The sequence below is a fragment of the Xenopus laevis genome, chromosome 9_10L (assembly GCF_017654675.1).
Source record: "Xenopus laevis strain J_2021 chromosome 9_10L, Xenopus_laevis_v10.1, whole genome shotgun sequence".
NCBI lineage: Eukaryota > Metazoa > Chordata > Amphibia > Anura > Pipidae > Xenopus > Xenopus laevis.
The window spans coordinates 92,520,469-92,543,716 of record NC_054387.1 but is presented as its reverse complement, the minus strand read 5'-3'; the positions used below and the strand labels follow the sequence as shown (position 1 = coordinate 92,543,716).

The following is a 23,248-nucleotide window of genomic DNA, read 5'->3' as shown; positions in this document are numbered from 1 at the left end:
CACTGATCATGTGCTCATGCTCATGGGCAGCCCTAAGGTAGGGAATGCAGAGTCTGCAAGACTGCTCTGTGAACCCTAATATTTTATTTGGACACGGTATCACTTCACTTCATAATGCATACACAATATAGCAATGTGGCGATTTCTTATCCTTTTAATATTGTATCAATAAACTGTTTGGTTAGAGAAATATGTGTGTGTCTGAAACAGTTTATGCTGTAAGCAAATTCATTATTTCATGATATGATGCTCTTTCTTGTTTCCTTCTTTCTTTAAGGCACATTATGATTTGGCTATTGGTGTAGCATTGCAGTGGCTAAGTGGGTCTAAAGATGCAAATACACTTAAAAAAGGAAAAATGTAAGTATATATGTGTTTCTTTTGTAATATGGATAAAGTCTAAGCATAACCATTGCCCTTCACTTGGGCTAATTAAGCTCCCAAAGTCACTGAGGAGTCACTGAGGAGAGTTATAGGAAACTCTTTGTCCAGCTGCAATTAGGAATGCAAATCCAGATCCAGGATTTAGGACAAGGTGAATACAAGAACGTTTTTCAGGAATCAAACTCGGCTCAATCTAATGTGCTCAGCTAAATCAAAACTTTTAAAGTCATGTGACAGCTCATGGACAAAGCAACACAACAATATTTTACATTTTCTCATAGTAAAATATAAAAATTATGTATGTTTTTAGACTGTTGGTGAAGCCAAAGCACCCAAATCCACAAAAAACATACAGATAGGGGATTGGTTGCTATCAAACATAAAACCTCAAAGCTGTACAGCAGCAGTACTATACTACGCACCATGATGACTTCATCAGAATGTGCACATTTTCATAGTGTGAACATAATGGCGTAGAAATGAAATTCAGAGGATATATATACAGATTTGGTCTTGATATAGTCTTTTGCTAAAACCTGTCACTTCTTTGAACACATTTTGCCTTCATGTGTGTAAAAACTTGGTCTAGGTGATAAATACTTACAATACTCAGTTAGAGAATGAATGTCTTTAGTGTGTAGAAAGGATGGCTTGCCATATTTATCCTGCCTCAGTGGTGAAGTGAATGAATTTTCTTATCAAAAAGATAAGAACGGTGTCATTTTATTCTTCCAGTTATCTCACATACATAAAATCAACATTTAATATACTTTATGTGACCCTGGTTTATGATAATTTGCTGATCTATTTACATATTTGTATATCTGTAGAACATTTCCAGTGCATCAACATAGATATCCCAACAGAATGGAGAGAGAAGCTATGATTTTATCATCTTTTGCTGGAGTATTAATGGTAAGTTAAGACTGAAAAACCATTTATTTATCTTCCTGTGATTATGTAACCATACTGGTTCTGTAACTACTTAATACAAGCAAAAACTATTTCCATTCATTCAAATGAAGGCAGCAGTGGTAGCTAGAACATCTATTGCTTGTAAGTGAAAAGGTTGTACATTCATATTACTTTGAAATCAATGGAATATAGAGGAACAGCTACAGTTCTTATGATTCACTCTAACAGCTGCTTGAGGATATAGTTAACGCTTGCTGTTGCATTTGTTTTATTCAATCTGTTGTTCCCCCATTTAATTTTCTTATTACATCAACAGTGCAAGTGTATGAAATAAAACAAAAACCAAAAATGCAGTACATGATTTTTCATCACATATGGGTAGCTGTGAAAGCTAGATTAAGCAGTTATATAGTTACTGCTGCTTTGTCTCTCAACAGTCTGCAATAGCAAACAATATTAGCTTATGCCCCATCCAAAAAATATTATTTAATGCATGTAAAGTCATATAAAAAATGTATTTGTACAAACCACTTTATCATATAACTAATACACTGCTTAACCTGCTTTCTGTTTCAATGCTGTTGGCAATCATATTTGTCAACTTAGCACCTATCTTCGTAAATTAACCCACTAAATCTCTTACTGTAAGTTTTTTTAGTGTCAACTATTTCCTATATATAGAAACCCTTTGCCAAGTAAAAAAAATATTTTTTTGAGCATTATTTTGTATTTGATATATCTGTTACAGTTGATATAGTTTTACAATACAATATAGTTTACAATTTTTATGGGCATCTCTACAACAGCACAGTTTGCCAGTGGAAAGTGTGTTTGAGTTATATGGGAAAAAATCTTCAAAAGGACATCTACAGAGCACAACTAAGGTAAGAGAAGTTAATTTTGCAATAAGATAAAAATCCAGCTCATGGTTCAAAGCATAGCACTTTTGGACTCAAGTCAGCCCAGTGCTTAAAAGGATTCTGTCATGAATTTTATGATTTGCTTTTTATTTCTAAATTGCACTGTTTACATTGCAAATAAGTCTACTATTTAAAATGTTATTCTTGAACCAACAAATGTATTTTTTAGCTGTAATATTGGTGTGGAGACAGCTATCTCAGTGCATTGTGCCTGATCCTGAGCTTTGAAAAGGAGCCAGCACTTCAGGATGGAACTGCTTTGACACAGCTATTGTTTCTCCCATTCCCATTGTATTACACCATGACATGGGTCCTGTTTGCTCTGCTAGTGATAGACATGAGAATAACACACAAGCAGGAAAATTCTACCACTAGGTGTGGTTAGGGCAATTTTAGCAATGCAAACAAATACTTCAGCAGAGGTGTCAGATAGGTGCTATCTTGTTAACTGCTAATTGTTCTGTTAATAGGCTGCTGGGGAGGGAAGGGAGGGGTGATCACTCCAACTTGCAGTGTAGCAGTAAAGAGTGACTGAAGTTTATCAGAGCACAAGTCACATGACCCGAGGGCAATATGTCTAGCCCCATGCCATATTTCAAAATGAAATATAAAAAAATCTGTTTGCTCTTTTAAAACACAGATTTCAGTGCAGAATTCTGCTGGAGCAACATTAATAACTGGTGCGTTTTGTAAAAAACATGTTTACCCATGACAGTATCCCTTTAAGAAAATACCTCTTTTGCACCATTTGGCAACTTCCTAATCTTCACCTCTGAATGATGTGCAAGACAGGGGGGACCATGTAGGACACCAATGTGCCTCTCCTAGCCCGCTCCTCATGTACAGTATATATCATTGCTGAAGGCTGGTATACACTGTACTTATTTGAAAAGTGCAGGTCCTTGTGTTCCATCCATTAATGCTGACTTAAGACAGAATAGAAATGTGAAATTTCCTCGCAGCCCACTATTGTACATTTTTTGTACAGAAAGGGGACCTTTCTGTTGATTCTAATTTCGTTTTTAGTAGGTAATTCCTTCATGATGACCCCTTCATAACTTTTAACCCTTTAAGTGCCACAGAACGTAGAATCTACGTTCTGTGGAAAAGTAACTTGAAATGCCACAGAACGTAGATTCTACGTTCTGCAGCACTTCCGGGTTCTGGAGCGGAGGAGCGGCTGTTAGAGCCGCTCGCTCCGTTCCGCATCGATCCCCTGCCGCGATCGCCCAGGGGCCCAAAAACAGCAGCAGGCACGTGTAACTTACGTGTCCTGCTGCTGCAGCCTACACCGCGCTGGATATCTCCGCCCCTACAGCACAGGCACACAGAGGACGTCGCAGATCTCTTCCTGAGGCCCTTCCAGATCGCCTGCAACAGTCTCCAGCGATTTTTTCAGGTTAGTGCAACAATTACACACACAAACACACCAACACACACTTATTACAGTAATACACACTTAGATTCACACTTACACACACTTACACATACATTTTTGGGGATTGGGGGGGTCACTTACACTCACTGCACTTACACACATGTGCACACGCACACACGCGCACATAACATGTAATTTACCATTTGTACACACGCATCGCATCGTTTCTTTTTTTGGCTGAAAAAAATGTTTTATTGCCATTACGAATAGCGTATTCGCTAACCGTACTGTGCAATATCTTTTTTATGTTATTTCGGTGATTATATTGCAATTTTGGGTATTTTGGTGCATTTTTAGCCATTTTATTGAATTTTTAGCCATTTTATTGCATTTTCAGCTCTGCGTATGTTGTGTTCACTTGTTTCTAGCCGTATAACCTGTTTGGCCCAGCTAAAATATTCAAACTGTGATTCTGACGGCCGATAACACGAGTCTGGAAAAAAAACATTGATTTTTGTGGTTTTATTGGATTTTTTTGCATTTCACTCTTTACTGCCTTATTTTGTTTTGCCTTGTAAATTTTATTTACTATATATCCATTTGGGGGTCTCTGTGCGCCACATAGTTTGGTATATCTATGCATATTGGGCATCAAAGTGTTCAGTAGACCCCTGGCGTTCATATTTAGGATGTTTTATGCTGATACGTTACGAAATGTGGGGCATATAATGGGGTAAAATTCAAGCTTTGTGACGATTTTCAGAAATTTCATAAAAACCGTTATGTTCAGCATTGCTTTGCAGTTTGGCAGTTTACAGTAGAAACATTTATTTACCCATATTGTATTCGTCAGAATGTGTAGTTTCTGAAAATATATGGTTTTCTGGGGTCTCTGTACTGTTAGGGGGGTCTAATGTTGCATAATACACACACCAGGTGCTCAAATTGAAGCAGCCAGCGCGTCAGCCGTGAAAATGTATATACACTATTGTCATTTGGGGGTCTCTGTGCGCCACATAGTTTGGTATATCTATGCATATTGGGCATCAAAGTGTTCAGTAGACCCCTGGCGTTCATATTTAGGATGTTTTATGCTGATACGTTACGAAATGTGTGGCATATAATGGGGTAGAATTCAAGCTTTGTGACGATTTTCAGAAATTTGATAAAAACCGTTATGTTCAGCATTGCTTTGCAGTTTGGCAGTTTGCAGTAGAAACACTTATTTACCCATATTGGATTCGTCAGAATGTGTACTTTCTGAAAATATATGGTTTTCTGGGGTCTCTGTACTGTTAGGGGGGTCTAATGTTGCATAATACACACTCCAGGTGCTCATATTGCAGCAGCCAGAGCGTCAGCCGTGAAAATGTATATACAATATTGTCATTTGGGGGTCTCTGTGCGCCACATAGTTTGGTATATCTATGCATATTGGGCATCAAAGTGTTCAGTAGACCCCTGGCGTTCATATTTAGGATGTTTTATGCTGATAAGTTACGAAATGTGGGGCATATAATGGGGTAAAATTCAAGCTTTGTGACGATTTTCAGAAATTTGATAAAAACCGTTACGTTCAGCATTGCTTTGCAGTTTGGCAGTTTGCAGTAGAAACACTTATTTACCCATATTGGATTCGTCAGAATGTGTACTTTCTGAAAATATATGGTTTTCTGGGGTCTCTGTACTGTTAGGGGGGTCTAATGTCGCATAATACACACTCCAGGTGCTCATATTGCAGCAGCCAGAGCGTCAGCCGTGAAAATGTATATACACTATTGTCATTTGGGAGTCTCTGTGCGCCACATAGTTTGGTATATCTATGCATATTGGGCATCAAAGTGTTCAGTAGACCCCTGGCGTTCATATTTAGGATGTTTTATGCTGATAAGTTACGAAATGTGGGGCATATAATGGGGTAAAATTCAAGCTTTGTGACGATTTTCAGAAATTTGATAAAAACCATTATGTTCAGCATTGCTTTGCAGTTTGGCAGTTTGCAGTAGAAACACTTATTTACCCATATTGGATTCGTCAGAATGTGTACTTTCTGAAAATATATGGTTTTCTGGGGTCTCTGTACTGTTAGGGGGGTCTAATGTTGCATAATACACACACCAGGTGCTTATATTGCAGCAGCCAGCGCGTCAGCCGTGAAAATGTATATACACTATTGTCATTTGGGGGTCTCTGTACGCCACATAGTTTGGTATATCTATGCATACTGGGCATCAAAGTGTTCAGTAGACCCCTGGCGTTCATATTTAGGATGTTTTATGCTGATACGTTATGAAATGTGTGGCATATAATGGGGTAGAATTCAAGCTTTGTGACGATTTTCAGAAATTTGATAAAAACCGTTATGTTCAGCATTGCTTTGCAGTTTGGCAGTTTGCAGTAGTAACACTTATTTACCCATATCGGATTCGTCAGAATGTGTACTTTCTGAAAATATATGGTTTTCTGGGGTCTCTGTACTGTTAGGGGGGGTCTAATGTTGCATAATACACACACCAGGTGCTTATATTGCAGCAGCCAGCGCGTCAGCCGTGAAAATGTATATACACTATTGTCATTTGGGGGTCTCTGTACGCCACATAGTTTGGTATATCTATGCATACTGGGCATCAAAGTGTTCAGTAGACCCCTGGCGTTCATATTTAGGATGTTTTATGCTGATACGTTACGAAATGTGTGGCATGTAATGGGGTAGAATTCAAGCTTTGTGACGATTTTCAGAAATTTGATAAAAACCGTTATGTTCAGCATTGCTTTGCAGTTTGGCAGTTTGCAGTAGAAACACTTATTTACCCATATTGGATTCGTCAGAATGTGTACTTTCTGAAAATATATGGTTTTCTGGGGTCTCTGTACTGTTAGGGGGGTCTAATGTCGCATAATACACACTCCAGGTGCTCATATTGCAGCAGCCAGAGCGTCAGCCGTGAAAATGTATATACACTATTGTCATTTGGGGGTCTCTGTGCGCCACATAGTTTGGTATATCTATGCATATTGGGCATCAAAGTGTTCAGTAGACCCCTGGCGTTCATATTTAGGATGTTTTATGCTGATACGTTACGAAATGTGTGGCATATAATGGGGTAAAATTCAAGCTTTGTGACGATTTTCCGAAATTTGATAAAAACCGTTATGTTCAGCATTGCTTTGCAGTTTGGCAGTTTGCAGTAGAAACACTTATTTACCCATATTGGATTCGTCAGAATGTGTACTTTCTGAAAATATATGGTTTTCTGGGGTCTCTGTACTGTTAGGTGGGCTAATGTCGCATAATACACACACCGGGTGGTTATATTGCAGCAGCCAGCGCGTCAGCCGTGAAAATGTCTATACATATTGTCATTTGGGGGTCTCTGTGCGCCACATAGTTTGGTATATCTATGCACATTGGGTATCAAACTGTTTAGTAGACCCATATGTTTATATTTAGGATGCTTTATGCTGGTAATGATACATGGACAATACGATGCTGGAAAGTTGAAGCTTTGAGGCAATTTCCAGATATTTCACCAAAACCGACAACTTTGGGAAAGCCTTGCGACTCAGTAGTTTGGAGCAATAAGGCATGGGTACCCATTTTAGATTCTGTAGAATGTGTACTTTCCAAAAATGTATGGGTTTGGGGGGTAAACATATATTTCTGTGTTTTTACCCCACAAAAATGCAGTCAATGTGTTGATTTTTCATTAGCTGAAGTTACCCACGGGACTGTTTGTATGCACTAACTTCATTTTGGGGCCTCTAAATGCCAGATACTTTGGTAAACCTTTGAACAATGGCCACCAAACTGTTCGGAGGAACCCTGGCAATCATATTTAGGGTGCTTTTTCTTGGTGCATAACGATACATGGGTGATATGGTGCTGAGAAGTTGAAGCTTTGAGGAAATTTTCAGATATTTCACCAAAACCGACAATTGTGGGAAAGCCTTGCGACTCAGTAGTTTGGAGCAGAAAGGCATGGGTACCCATTTTAGATTCGGTAGAATGTGTACTTTCCAAAAATATATGGGTTTTGGGGGGTAAACATATATTTCTGTTTTTTACCCCACAAAAATGCAGTCAATTTGTTGATCTTTCATTAGCTGAAGTTACCCACGGGACTGTTTGTATGCGCTAACTTCATTTTGGGGCCTCTAAATGCCAGATACTTTGGTAAACTTATGAACAATGGCCACCAAAATGTTCAGAGGAACCCTGGCAATCATATTTAGGGTGCTTTTTCTTAGTACGTAATGACACATGGGTGATATGGTGCTGGGAAGTTGAAGCTTTGAGGCAATTTTCAGATATCTCACCAAAACCGACAATTGTGGGAAAGCCTTGCGACTCAGTAGTTTGGAGCAGAAAGGCATGGGTACCCATTTTAGATTCTGTAGAATGTGTACTTTCCAAAAATATATGGGTTTTGGGGGGTAAACATATATTTCTGTTTTTTACCCCACAAAAATGCAGTCAATTTGTTGATCTTTCATTAGCTGAAGTTACCCACGGGACTGTTTGTATGCGCTAACTTCATTTTGGGGCCTCTAAATGCCAGATACTTTGGTAAACTTATGAACAATGGCCACCAAAATGTTCAGAGGAACCCTGGCAATCATATTTAGGGTGCTTTTTCTTAGTACGTAATGACACATGGGTGATATGGTGCTGGGAAGTTGAAGCTTTGAGGCAATTTTCAGATATCTCACCAAAACCGACAATTGTGGGAAAGCCTTGCGACTCAGTAGTTTGGAGCAGAAAGGCATGGGTACCCATTTTAGATTCTGTAGAATGTGTACTTTCCAAAAATATATGGGTTTTGGGGGGTAAACATATATTTCTGTGTTTTACCCCACAAAAATGCAGTCAATGTGTTGATTTTTCATTAGCTGAAGTTACCCACGGGACTGTTTGTATGCGCTAACTTCATTTTGGGGCCTATAAATGCCAGATACTTTGGTAAACTTATGAACAATGGCCACCAAAATGTTCAGAGGAACCCTGGCAATCATATTTAGGGTGCTTTTTCTTAGTACGTAATGACACATGGGTGATATGGTGCTGGGAAGTTGAAGCTTTGAAGCAATTTTCAGATATTTCCCCAAAACCGACAACTTTGGGAAAGCCTTGCGACTCAGTAGTTTGGAGCAATAAGGCATGGGTACCCATTTTAGATTCAGTAGAATGTGTACTTTCCAAAAATGTATGGGTTTGGGGGGTAAACATATATTTCTGTGTTTTTACCCCACAAAAATGCAGTCAATGTGTTGATTTTTCATTAGCTGAAGTTACCCACGGGACTGTTTGTATGCGCTAACTTCATTTTGGGGCCTCTAAATGCCAGATACTTTGGTAAACCTATGAACAATGGCCACCAAACTGTTCGGAGGAACCCTGGCAATCATATTTAGGGTGCTTTTTCTTGGTGCATAACGATACATGGGTGATATGGTGCTGAGAAGTTGAAGCTTTGAGGCAATTTTCAGATATTTCACCAAAACCGACAATTGTGGGAAAGCCTTGCGACTCAGTAGTTTGGAGCAGAAAGGCATGGGTACCCATTTTAGATTCTGTAGAATGTGTACTTTCCAAAAATATATGGGTTTTGGGGGGTAAACATATATTTCTGTGTTTTTACCCCACAAAAATGCAGTCAATGTGTTGATTTTTCATTAGCTGAAGTTACCCACGGGACTGTTTGTATGCGCTAACATCATTTTGGGGCCTCTAAATGCCAGATACTTTGGTAAACTTATGAACAATGGCCACCAAAATGTTCAGAGGAACCCTGGCAATCATATTTAGGGTGCTTTTTCTTAGTACGTAATGACACATGGGTGATATGGTGCTGGGAAGTTGAAGCTTTGAGGCAATTTTCAGATATTTCACCAAAACCGACAACTTTGGGAAAGCCTTGCGACTCAGTAGTTTGGAGCAGAAAGGCATGGGTACCCATTTTAGATTCAGTAGAATGTGTACTTTCCAAAAATATATGGGTTTGGGGGGTAAACATATATTTCTGTGTTTTTACCCCACAAAAATGCAGTCAATGTGTTGATTTTTCATTAGATGAAGTTACCCACAGGACTATTTGTATGCGCTAACTTCATTTTGAGGCCTCTAAATGCCAGATACTTTGGTAAACCTATGAACAATGGCCACCAAACTGTTTGGAGGAACCCTGGCAATCATATTTAGGGTGCTTTTTCTTGGTGCGTAACGATACATGGGTGATATGGTGCTGGGAAGTTGAAGCTTTGAGGCAATTTTCAGATATTTCACCAAAACCGACAATTGTGGGAAAGCCTTGCGACTCAGTAGTTTGGAGCAGAAAGGCATGGGTACCCATTTTAGATTCGGTAGAATGTGTACTTTCCAAAAATATATGGGTTTTGGGGGGTAAACATATATTTCTGTGTTTTTACCCCACAAAAATGCAGTCAATGTGTTGATCTTTCATTAGCTGAAGTTACCCACGGGACTGCTTGTATGCGCTAACTTCATTTTGGGGCCTCTAAATGCCAGATACTTTGGTAAACTTATGAACAATGACCACCAAAATGTTCAGAGGAACCCTGGCAATCATATTTAGGGTGCTTTTTCTTAGTACGTAATGATACATGGGCGATATGGTGCTGGGAAGTTGAAGCTTTGAGGAAATTTTCAGATATTTCACCAAACCCGACAATTGTGGGAAAGCCTTGCGACTCAGTAGTTTGGAGCAGAAAGGCATGGGTACCCATTTTAGATTCAGTAGAATGTGTACTTTCCAAAAATATATGGGTTTGGGGGGTAAACATATATTTCTGTGTTTTTACCCCACAAAAAATGCAGTCAATGTGTTGATTTCTCAGTAGCTGAAGTAAAGTCCTGAACAATTTGGATGTGCTAACTTCATATTGGTGTCTCTAAATGCCAGATACTTTGGTAAACCTATGCATAATGGGTATCAAATTGTTCAGTGGACCCCTGGCAATCATATTTCAGGTGCTTTTTCTTGGTACCTAATATAGTTTGGGATATGCGGAGCAGCAAAATAAAACCTTTGAAATGATTTTTCAGAATTTTGAATTTTTTGTTGAAAAACCGCTATGTTCAGACAAGCTTTTATGTTTGGTAGTTGGGAGTATAGAGACATAGTTACCCATTTTGTAATCGGCAGAATGTGTACTTTTCAAAAATGTATGGTTTTCTGGGGTAAACCTACGGTTTCAGGATTTTTTGCCTTGGAATCTAAAGCATGCCGTTTTCTGCCTTAGTGCTTTCAAAATTCGGTAATATACTGCCGGGAGTTTTTGCTGTACAGAAATCCTAAATCTCCCTAAAACTATACATATCTGGTATTGGCACGTTCGAGAGACATAAGGCTTTCCAAATCAGTTGGATTTTCATCCGTAAAATGAAATATTTTTCTGGTATAAATTGATATACGATGAAAAATGGTAATTTTTCATTTTTTTTTGGTATTTAGCACTATAAATTTTTTTGCACAGGTGGAAATACATGAAAACTCAGGCAGATTTAGAAAGCTCAGTTTCTACCGAAAAAAACAATGTATAGTTTTCCTAGGTAAACTATAGGTTTCCCCTCAGAAAATGCCCCTAAAGTGAGAGAGCACAAAATGTTTCAAAAACGGCTAGCATTTCGCGTAACCAAAATGTGAAATTCTGCTGGCACTTAAAGGGTTAATAGAATATTTTTATTTATTGTTTTGTTTATTGTTTATTTCTTGTTGTTATTTATGATGCCAGACTTCCAGTAGTTTTGCATTTCTTCTTGCATGGTTTCTAAATCCTCTGTCTCCCCCTAATTGTTTTAAACTAAATCTAAATGACCTGTGGGCTGATTTTTCAGGTAACAGACATGTTGGCTTTACATATATAGTCACATTGATGATATGCAATAAACCCTTCACTGTCCTGTTTGGAGAAACAGCCTAGCTGATTTCCTCGCTGGCATGGTCTAAAGAAGACAAAAGTGGCAAATAGCATGGAAACTTTGCTCATGGCAAAAAGTGACAACAACTAAATAGCTGGCATTTATTTCCCAAGCTCAATTAAGCAGATTAATTTAATTTGAACTATCATAATAAATCATACCATTAATACCACATTCAAACACTATTTGAATAATAATGATAATAAATAAATATAGAGTTAAGTAATTATTAAGAGAAAAGTTTTTTTAAACAGTGAGATTTTATTTCAAAGCCATTGCATTCATGCTTACAGCTTTTTGACTCAATAAGATTCTCTGACATGTCTGAAGGAGCCAATTCTTGCATTCATGGCTCCCCAATCATTGTATCGCCTGTACTCCCCTGGTCTCAGGTAGTACTGACGCCCTCTGTAGTTGGGCTGCTCATAGAATATCCAGTGGCCATCATAAATGTTGCAGGAGTAAATTTCATGGTAATTAAAACGCTCATGGACAGATGGGCAGTCATCTGTGAACTCCATGCTGTCTCCTCTAAAATCTTCTCTCTCATAGATTTTTATTCTATTGGATCCTCGTTGCTGGGAGATTAAAAAAAATAAAATATGTTATTATAGTTAAAGTTGCTTTCAACTTTAGCATTAACATCATTCTGTCTTTAGTGTGTTAGAGCTCAATGCAGAAGCTGAGCTCTAAAACATCAACATCTATAACATCCAAATTTTTAATGCCCTGTGCAAATTGCAAACAAATTCTGACCAAATTTTTGCATGCATAAATGCTCAATTTTATTTTAAAGGGGTGGTTCAACTTTTAGTATGTTATAGAATGGCTTATTCTAAGCAACTTTACAATTTTCCTTCATTTTATCTTTCTTAATAGTTTTTGAGTTTTTTTACATTCTGACTCAGAACATGCAAGTAGATAACAACTCCAAACTGAAGAGCTGTTTAAAAAACATTAACTCAAAACCCCAAAGAATAAAATAAATTCAAAACCAGCAAAAAAAATTATCTTAGAAAATCAGTCTACATTTTAGCGACCCACCCCTTTACATTTTCTGCATATTCTGTAAGGCTATTTCTCAAGTATAAAGCGGTTTTATCAAGGTATACCCTAAACCTTGTATGTAGGTTTGTTTTGTAGTTTGTCTGTATATCTGCTTCTCTAATTTTCTTTGTCTAATAAGCAATTACAGTGATGTATACTGGTGATATTTTGTTGTAGGGCTCAAGGCAACCTTAAATCTGAAAGCCACTGTTTCATGCTTTTAAATTTTCTGTTAGGTACCACTTTCCCCTAAAATACTTTCTAAGCGTGAATAATAATATTAATATATATATACAGTATATATATATATATATATATATATATATATATATATATATATACATACATATATATATATATATATATATATATATATATATATATATATATATATATATATAAATATATTATACATGATATATTTAGCAAATGACATTATAGCTAAAGTCTCTCTTTAAATAGTATTGACAATGAAGTGACAATAAATCTAAGCAAGCCTCCTTAAAACATATATAAGACAAAATGGAAATGGTAAGGGTTTACTGCAAATCAAACTAATCTTAAAATCAATGTGGCTATACCTGAGGAATAATACGGCAAGATCTGATGGAGTCATTGAAGCCGTACCACTGCTGAAAGTCAGGGTATTCTCCTCTCTTCAGAAAATACTGATGTCCTGAATAGTTGGGTTGTTCATAGAGCATCCAGTTTCCATTCTCTACCCTGATAGAGTTGCAACGGTTGAAAAAGGAGTTCAAGTCTGAACTATCAGAACTGCACTCATAAGAGCGCCCCTGGAAGTTTCTATCCTCGTAGAAGATGATCTGTGTGTCAGAAGTTAAAGGTATTTTAAATCCAACCTACACACTTAAATATGTGATTCATTTTACTTTAAACAACATAATTTCTAAAATCCCACTTTGGCTTCTTAATGTAGTCACCCACTCACTTGTAGAATTTCATATATACAGTAGGCAGCACCAGATTTTCTTTTGAAGGGAAAGGAAAGTCTCTTATACACATACAGTATATTAAAGGGCATTACAAGCCATATTCCAAAGCAGCCTTTTACCATCACATTCTGTCTGAGCAGGTCATTTGTGCAATTTTTGAGCAACTAAAGTTTCATCACTTCCCTACACCCCCTCCGTTCTAAATCCTATGTCACCAATGTGACAATGTCACTTGTTCATAAAAGAACACAAGCGCTATACTGGCCAAGCCAAACATTTGAGTTTTGAGTTGGCTTGGAAAGGGAAATGTAGACAATAATTCCTGACATAGACCTGATTAGCAAAGCTTTTAACCAGTACACTTGGCAAACATAGGCACATCAAGATGGGCTAGCTAGACATTTGAGATTCTGTAGGAAGTAGTGATGTGCGCTCAATCTGCACCTGACAATAACCTGCAAATCCTTAACCCACACCTGACCCTAACTCTCAAAATGTTGCCATTGTAGGACCCGGACCTGTGTCATCTCACACTTTATGCTACTTCTGTGCACGCCTCTGGTTCCAAGACAGGGAATCTTTGGGAGCAGTATAGGAGTGCACTTCTCCAGTCTGAGCTGCACCCAACCCTAACCCGCAATGGTTTGCCAAATGTCAACCTGACACTTCCCAACCAGTGTTCAACCCATGGGTTGGGTAGGTTTCAGGTCAACCAGCACATCACTAGCAGGAATAGTTTCACTATAAGATCAGAGAAAAATGCCCTACATGCCAGTTGCACCTCTGGAAAGAGCTACAGGTCTGGGTTGAAATTTCCCCTGAATATCGTCAAAAAAATTATCAATGGAGGATTTGTTGGTGATGTAAAACTTATTGAATAAACAGTTATATAAACGTGTTTTAAATGTGGCAAAATCTTTCCACATTCTCAAATTTAGGACTAGATAATGCAACTCCTATGAGGTACACCTTCCTGCCTGCTGTATATTGTCCTCTGGTTAATAAGCACAAGCTGGTAATTCATTGCACACTGAGATATTACCTTTCCCATCTTAGATGTTCAGTGTTCAGCAAATGCTATTGTGAACCAAATGTTTGGGTTCTCTTATATACTGTTCTTTGAGGCCAAGGGAGGGCACAAAAAGAAGTTGACGCAGCAATAGAGACATAAGCAATTCAGTGACACAGACTGTCACACAATATTGCAGAATTTTCTTTCTACTGTTCACGCTTAGGCAAAATCCGCTTGGTAGCATTATGAAAACAATAGGAGAATGTCGAGCATCGTATATAATGTCAGCAGATTTAGTTTGTACGTGTGAATAGCAATGTGCTGCAATGTAAGCTTGTTTTCCGCTTAAACTGTTGTTGCTTTGCAATGTAAATCTGCATACGTGTTAATTTTAACAGTAAAGGCCTGCATACAACAGTAATTTCTAATACAGGACTAAATTCACCAGGGTTATTTTAATATAATTCCGATATTTTTTCATTCTACTGAAATTCGTTTTGTATTTATTTCATAAACGGTTTTGTTCTGATTTCACATCATGTTATTATGTATCCTGTAATGTAGCCATAAGCTTGCATACTATATAAAGTGATTTCCAAACTTTTTTCTGGTACAAGACCCCTTATGTCCGTATATATGATAAAGTACTCAAGTGTTACAGATATATGATATGAGGTTTATAATACTGGTATGGGATCAGTTATGCAGAAACCTGTTATCCAGAAAGCTCCGAATTACAGAAAGCCTGTCTCCCATGGACTCCATTTTATCCAAATTTTTAAAAATGATTTCCTTTTTCTCTGTAACAATAAAATAGTACATTGTACTTGATCCAAACTAAGATATAAGTAATCCTTGTTGAAAGCAAAACCAGCCTATTATTATTATTTATTATTTAATGTTTACATGATTTTCTAGTAGACTTAAGGAATGAAACTCCAAATTACAGAAAGATCCATTATCCTGAAAACCCCAGATCCCAAGCATTCTGGATAAGTAATTATTTTATAATAATTACCCACTTGCATTGCTTGAATTTTTTATTTACAAATTATAAATTACATATACCTTGCAAATAACAGCTTGTACATTTTGGTAGTGTTTTACATCCCATCATTTTGCCTGCTTTCTGTTATTTAGTACCTGAGCTTGAGTCAGGTTGCTTATGTATTTATGTTTTTCATTTTTGTTTAGTCGTTTAGGTTGGGATACAGCCCCAGTTATTTCAACTTTCCTCTTGTAATTCTCTTTTTCCCCTCCTTCACTCATTTACTATTAGGGGTGCACTGAATCCACTATTTTGGATTCTGCCGAATCCCTGACTCCTTCACAAAAGATTCGGCCAATACCGAACCAAATCCGAATCCTCATTTACATATGCAAATTAGGGGTGTGAAGGGAAAACATTTTTTATCCTCCTTGCTTTGTGACAAAAAGCCACGCGATTTCCCTCTCCACCGCTAATTTGCATATGCAAATTAGGATTTGGTTCGGTGGCAAGAGGATTCAGCGAAATCCTGCTAGAAAGGCTGAATCCTGGCCAAATCCCGAACCGAATCCTGAATTCGGTGCATCCCTATTTACTATACTGTTTTTACAGTAAGGTGCTATTACCCATGCACTTTGGTCAAAGCAGCCAAAGCATGGAAGTACAGAACAGGGGGGATTAAACATTACAGCTGAATACTAACTCTAGTCTTTTAGTTTCCATTTACTCGGCCAGATTCAATTTAGATAAAAAGCCGATCTCCTACTTCAAAATACGCTATACATTTTCAGCAAGTCAGCAAGTAGAAGTGTCTTAAAATATCTAATAGTGGTCTAGTTTTGGAACACTTTTTTTAATGTAAACCCCCCCCCATCTTTCTGATTAAGTTGTCAGAGATTAATCATTTGACAACTTTTTAGTAGAGTCTACTTTGTATCAGTGATTGAATATTTTTTACAGTCCTACATTCAAGTCAAGACACCTGTGGAATCTGCCTAGAGTATTTATACTGCTTGTATACTGCATATGCAAATTAGGATTCAGATTTGGTTCGGTATTCAGCCGAATCTTTTGTGAAGGATTCAGGGGTTTGGCCGAATCCAAAATAGTGGATTCAATGCACCCCTAATAGTAAATGACTGAAGGAGGGGAAAAAGCGAATATCAAGCAGTATAAATACTTTTTAGTAGAGTCTACTTTGTACCAGTGATTGAATATTTTTTACAGTCCTACATTCAAGTCAAGACACCTGTGGCATCTGCCTAGAGTATTTATACTGCTTCTTTAACACATTGTCATTTGTAATTACATTTTATTTCACCATTTAGTAACATATATTGTGGCATGTTTCTATTATAATCATATACTATTTCATTTTAGGATCACTGGACACAGCCCTTTAATCTTTCCTTACATCCATTTGCAATGTTAACAGCTCCGAAAGCTGCAGAACATGCCTGGAAACATCGTAAGTACAGCAAGATAAAGAGTTCAAAAAGGCTAAAGAATGCAAATAAAATATTGCTTTTAATTGCAATAAATATAGTGAGAAAATGGACCCAAACTATTTAAAGGGATCCAGAAAGATTTTGTATATTGTAACCAGTAGGTTGAAGAAACTATCCATCAAGTTCAGCCTGTTTGTCTAAATGAAACCTTGCTTACTGCTAGCTGATCCAAAGGAAGGCAAAACAACCTTGTCTAAGGCTAAGGCCACACTAGGCGATAGCGCCGCGATTTGACTCGCGGCGACTTTTCGCGGCGACTTTTAAGCCGTCTTAAGCACCCAAAGATCTGTGGTGGGTTTGCGCTGGCGTCTATGGGGAATCGCGTAAAACCGCCAGCGTAAAAACACACGCGGCGATCTTTTTTCTATTGTCGCTCGAAATCGCCTAGCGAGGCAATTTCGAGCGACAGTAGAGAAAAGATCGCCGCGTGTGTTTTTACGCTGGTGATTTTACGCGATTCCCCATAGACGCCAGCGCAAAAGTTTCCCCAGCGATTGCGGCTTAAAAGTCGCGGCGAAAAGTCGCCGCGAGTCAAATCGCGGCGCTATCGCCTAGTGTGGCCTTAGCCTAAAGCTTTTGCAGTTTGAAGGAGGGAAATTATTTCCTGACCCCAAGATGGCAATCAGGACAGTCCCTAGATCAACTTTGTGCTAATATTAGTAACTCTACATTTTCACTTGCTTCAAAGACATCCAACAATTTCTTTAAAGCCGTCTAATTCTTCCAGTACAAAGGCTTCAGGGAAACAATTGCACTTCATAGCTTTCACTGTAAGAACATTTTTCAAATAGTTTGGTCCTAATAATAGGACCAATCTTACTCAGAGCTTGATAATAGAAGCTCAAGGGAAGATATAAACATCAAAATAACAACAAATATTGTGAAAATACTGACTATAAGCTGTCATGAAGGAATGATGTTGTGCTCTGATGAGTACCTTTCTTGATACAGGTACTGCCAATGGCTTTTCACACAGGCAAGAAATGCCTTGGGTGTCTTTGTACATCTTTCAGATTATAAAACCTTTTGCTCCATGACAGGTCTATTACAGACTCTGCATGCAGCCAAGCCTTTATTAACTGCACTGGGATTAGGAGGATTGTTTGATCATTACACAATAAGGTGAAAATAAAAGCTAGTCTAGCAGCCAGAATTATTGCCAATTATTATTATTACACAATTATGGTTACAAAAACTAAACTAAAATCACTTTTTTAAAGTATTGTAAGGATTCTTGGAACCTCTAGAGAAGTATGTTATTTGCAGTATCAGTACATTATCTCATGCTGTGGCTCAGCATGATAAAGCCAGAAACCAGTGCTTCTTAAAGAGAAAATATATTCAGTTTATAAAGTAAAGTGTGCTTTAAATTTATTTACACTTAAATAGGGAAAAACATTATGATGGCCCTTTAGGTACTTTTTCTTTTTTAATTTAGACAAAGTGATGCCTAACTTCATAGAAAAAGTCAGAAGTATCTGTTTTGCAATGCCTGTAACTCAATAAAGAATAAAGCAGGAACACACAGGGTAATTAGCATTAGTAAATAGCATTAAGGGTATATACTGTATAATATAAACACTTTTTAGATAAAAGCAGCAGGTAATATCCTAAGTATTGCTGAACTATTTAAGTCTTTGACTAATAACACACTGAAAATCTATGCAATCCATTACCATAAGTAGTTCAGTAACTCAGTTTAGTCACTACTCTGTAAGTTACACATATACTGCTAAGTCACCGCTCCTTGAGATCAGATGCTAAATCCCTCAGCACTAAAGCAGTTGAGGCTAGATCTTCCCATAATGTGCACACTTTAGGAGTGTTTTCCTCAAGTATCAACAGATATGTCTCCTGTAACTCACCAGCTTTCAGCTACTTAATACTTTATAGTCTAGTAGGAACCATGCACCAATATTATGTCTTACGTTGCTTCTTCCAGTTTCATCAGTTCTCCTTATATTGCGAGATCTCCAGCCAAAATATGCCCCAAGGTCTTTTTTCTAGTTGTTTATAAATCAATTTTGGGCACCACTAACAGGAGCTCATTACATGCTGTTCTGGGCATTTGTCTGCTGCTGCCCTCTAAATGGATATCCCACTAATTTTGGAACTATGAAAAGAACTTGGGGCAGAATTTTTTTATCTACCTTACAGATAGTATAAATGCCCTTAAAATTAGCAACATATATTTAACTTCGTATTTGTGTAGGTGAGCATATTGGTGCATTTCCTTTTTGATTATTGCCTGTACTGCCTATTTTTGTAATGAGTATGGGATGTTGGCTTCATGGTGGGCAAAACACCAGAATCACCCTGCTTGCCATTGACTTGCTTTGTCAGAGATTCAAATTAAGAATAATAAAGATGAAGTCTTTGTTGCAATTGATTTGCATTGTGGGGAGTCACTTTCATCTTGCTCTTCATAATTGTTGGTAGACCTGCACTTGTTGTCAGTGCTGGTTTCGCCTTGTTCAGAATAGAGCTAAAATATTTACCAAGTTGTGTGTTGCTGTATCTCTGTTATAGAATGTGTAGTTCTAATAAGTTATTGAACTTGAGTGAGCATGATATGTTTATTTGCTTGGTAGGTGCAAAGTTGCAAAAGTCAAGTCATCAAAATGCTGGCTACACTACAAAGCTTAGTAATTCAGATACTCATGAAGAAGAAAATATTGACACTCATGGAGAAGAGCTGCACTTGACCGATGACCACCTAGAAACAGTAAGCATATAGAAAAAAAAAATACAAAATACATTTGCTTCTGGAATGGCAACCACTGTGACACAATGAGAAGTACAATGAGAAGGGGAGAAACAAGAGCTGTCTCAAAGCAGTTCCTTCGTGAAGGGCTGTCCAGGTGAAAAGTGCCTGTCCGGATTTCCTGATTAGGAACTCTGGACAGGGCATTGATGTTAATGAAATGGCGATCAGCCCCGCCCCTAATGTCATCGGCCCCACCCCCTTATGTCACTGGTCCCCCAACGTCATCTGCCCGCCCCCTCTACGTCATCTGCCTGCCCCTTTTGCCCGATCGGAAAAGGTGGCAACCCTACTGCCTCCACACCAATATTACAGCTTAAAAAATACATTTGTTGGTTCAACAATAACATTTGATATGTTGAATGATAGAGTGAATTATTTGTAGTATAAACAGCGTAATTCAGAAATAAAAAAGTAAACCATAAAAATCATGACAGAATCCCTTTAATGTTTCCAGGTTTAAGGTTACGCTATGGGAACACTCTTTTCCCAATGTACTCTTAACCCGCCCAAACTGCCAGCAAGGAGGAGGCTGAGACACTGTATTATAGTCCAAGTATTTAGAGCGCACATGGTAGTTATAGCACAAAAAGTATAATCTATGTTTTATATATTTTTGTATAGAATAAAAATTTGTTTAGAAAAGCCTTACATCTTGTAATTATAGCACATAGCGTATAATTTATATTGTATATATTTCTGTATAGAATAAACATTTGTGTAAAAAAGCCTCACATCTTGTAATTATAGCACATAGCGTATAATTTATATTGTATACTCTTTATTCAACACAGCTATGTAAAATCATTCAGCATTTTTAAGAACCATTTGAGTGTACAGACCCTAAATCATTTTAGAACAAAAAGATTTGATAAATGCTCTGATTTTTTGTGTTTTTTTATAGGAGGAAGAAATAAAAGATGAATCTGAAATTACAACATAAGAGACTGTCAAACTTTAAACAATAAACCATTTACCTCTGTAAAAATATAATGCAACCAATGCAAATCCATTTTGTTGCTGTGCACTTTACTTTCGACTGTCAATGTGTTGTGTCTAATGTTTTAGAGAACTATATATGCATAGGTATACAGTATATATATATATATATATATATATATATATATATATATATATATATATATATATATATATATATATCTATAGATATATAGATATAGATATATAGATATATAGATATATATTGTTAGTTAAATTATTTTAGTTTTAGACAATGTTCAGCATTAATATAAATAGAACAACAATATAATTGTTATAGCATTTGTGACATTGTATAGCTATTATTATATGAATAAGATGGGTAGTTGGCACTCAGTGGTACTATTATTATTATTTATAAAGTGGAAACATACAGATTACATGAAAAAAAACAACAACCAATAAAAGAGGTAAAAATAATATAATGATATTTACTAATCTGCCTAAATCTGCTATTTCATATCCTTCAGTGTGGAGTAATATCCTGAATATTCACCTTATTTTCTCCAAAAATGTATCTACCCTGGAATCACTTCCCAGAGTTATCACATAGTCAACTGGCAATTCTCAAATTTTTTTCTAGTTGTATTTAGCTGATATTTTTATGCCACAGTTTGCCTTTCTTGCCAAGTGTCATTGATTTTTAAAGGTGAACCCATCTTGCAAGGAATTAGCTGCTTTTACATAACTCCACAAATGTAATACACATAATAAACTCACAAAGTTATCCCACAACCCCCTTTTTGTACTTTAGTAGATTTTTTCTGCTGGAGGTTTAGCAGTTATTCTGCAGGCCAAGCACCAGAAACAAGTTCTATCACGGGCAGTTTGCTGGGAGTGGAAGTGGCCTATTTATACCCTGTTTGGACGCCAAGGTTTTCGCGCCAAAATCGGTGCACACACGCGTCAGGATCGACGCGCGCGCGTCCGCGTCAATAAAGGAAACGAGACGCGGGCACGCGCGTCCTAAGGAGGCAAGATGGTGGAACCACGAGGCGGGCGTCCCCGCGGCCGGCGTGGCGGGCGTCCCCGCGGCCGATTTACAGCACCCCCAATCCCAGGTAAAACAGATTTCCTTACATTACCCCCCTCTCTAGGGGGGGACACCGGACCCCCAGGCTTCCCAGGAAACTTTAAATGGAACTGCTTCCTAAGACGATCAGCCTTGATGTCATCAACTGAGACCCAGGAGTTCTCCTCAGGACCGAATCCCTTCCACCTAGTGAGGTACTGGAGTTTGTTACGTACCATTCGGGAATCAAGGAACTCCTGGATCTCAAATTCAGGCTGACCGTCAACTTGCACTGGAGGGGGAACAGAAGTAAGGCGAGTATTAGCGGCAGGTTTAAGCAAAGAAACATGAAAAGAATCAGAAATCTTGAAATTAACAGGCAACTTAAGGCGAACAGACGAAGGGTTGATAACAGTAGTGATGGGGAAAGGACCAATGAAACGGGGACCCAGTTTAAGGGAAGGAACCTTTAACTTGATGTTTTTGGTAGAGAGCCACACCAAGTCTCCCACTTTATACTGGGGTGCTTCTCTACGTCTTTTATCAGCAGCCCTTTTCTGAGCAGAAGTAGCAGTAGACAAAGAATCATGTACCTGGGACCAAATCATGGAAAATTGTTCGACAGAGGAATTAGCGGAAGGGACAGAAGAACCAGAATTAGAGAAGGAAAAGGCTTTTGGGTGTAACCCATTAACAATAAAAAACGGAGACTCCCCAGTGGAGGAGTGGGTAGCGTTATTGTAGGCAAATTCTGCCCAGGGTAACAGTTCTGCCCAGGAAGATTGATTTTCGGACACAAAACATCTTAAAAAATTGCTCTAAAGACTGGTTCACTCTTTCGGTTTGCCCATTGGTTTGTGGGTGATAGGCGGTTGAAAAAGAAAGATCGATCCCCACTAACGAGCAAAATGCGCGCCAGAACTTAGAGATAAATTGAACACCTCTGTCTGAAACAATATTACTGGGAAAACCATGCAACTTAAATATATGTTGAATAAAAAGTTCGGACAAAGTTTTGGCAGATGGGAGGTGAGGAAGAGCAATAAAATGACCCATCTTACTGAATCTATCCACCACCACCCAAATTACTGTCTTCCCCTGGGACACAGGCAACTCCACAATAAAATCCATAGAAAGATGGGTCCATGGTCTTTCAGGAATAGGGAGGGGAATCAGTAACCCTTGGGACAAATTTCTAGAAGTCTTGGAGCGTTGGCAGACAGGACAAGAATCCACAAAAGATTTAACATCTTGTTTACAGGTCGGCCACCAAGCACTTCGAGTAAGTAATGAAATAGTTTTACTTACACCAGGATGTCCTGCCATCTTGGAATCATGAACCTCTCTTAGAACCTGTTCTCTAAGGTCTTCAGGAACAAAAAATCTCCCAACAGGAGTGTTAGAGGGAGCGTCTGTCTGAACAGGGGAT

At 37.9% G+C, this 23,248-nt stretch overlaps 2 protein-coding genes across 4 annotated transcripts in view; one reads left to right on the top strand and one right to left on the bottom strand.

The window, feature by feature from the left end:
- c2orf80.L (Chromosome 2 Open Reading Frame 80 L homeolog) overlaps positions 1-20,892 on the top strand; it is a 33,148-nt gene extending 12,256 nt beyond the window's left edge. For all 3 annotated transcript variants that reach the window (XM_041576115.1, XM_018236207.2, XM_041576116.1), the window contains 6 exons: positions 278-360; positions 1,215-1,299; positions 2,106-2,183; positions 16,917-17,004; positions 19,636-19,769; positions 20,713-20,892. In XM_041576115.1, coding sequence (XP_041432049.1) covers positions 278-360; positions 1,215-1,299; positions 2,106-2,183; positions 16,917-17,004; positions 19,636-19,769; positions 20,713-20,751 — 507 coding nt within the window. In that variant the 3' untranslated portion in view covers positions 20,752-20,892. The remainder of the gene's footprint in view (positions 1-277; positions 361-1,214; positions 1,300-2,105; positions 2,184-16,916; positions 17,005-19,635; positions 19,770-20,712) is intronic.
- Positions 11,778-14,600, bottom strand: cryga.1.L (crystallin gamma a gene 1 L homeolog). Its single transcript, NM_001092676.2, has 3 exons — positions 14,579-14,600; positions 13,165-13,407; positions 11,778-12,114 (listed from the first exon to the last, which is right to left on the bottom strand). Exons 1-3 carry the CDS (start codon positions 14,585-14,587, stop codon positions 11,839-11,841), a joined length of 528 nt encoding a protein of 175 aa, NP_001086145.1. The 5' UTR covers positions 14,588-14,600; the 3' UTR covers positions 11,778-11,838.
- Positions 20,893-23,248: the final 2,356 nt, after the last annotated feature.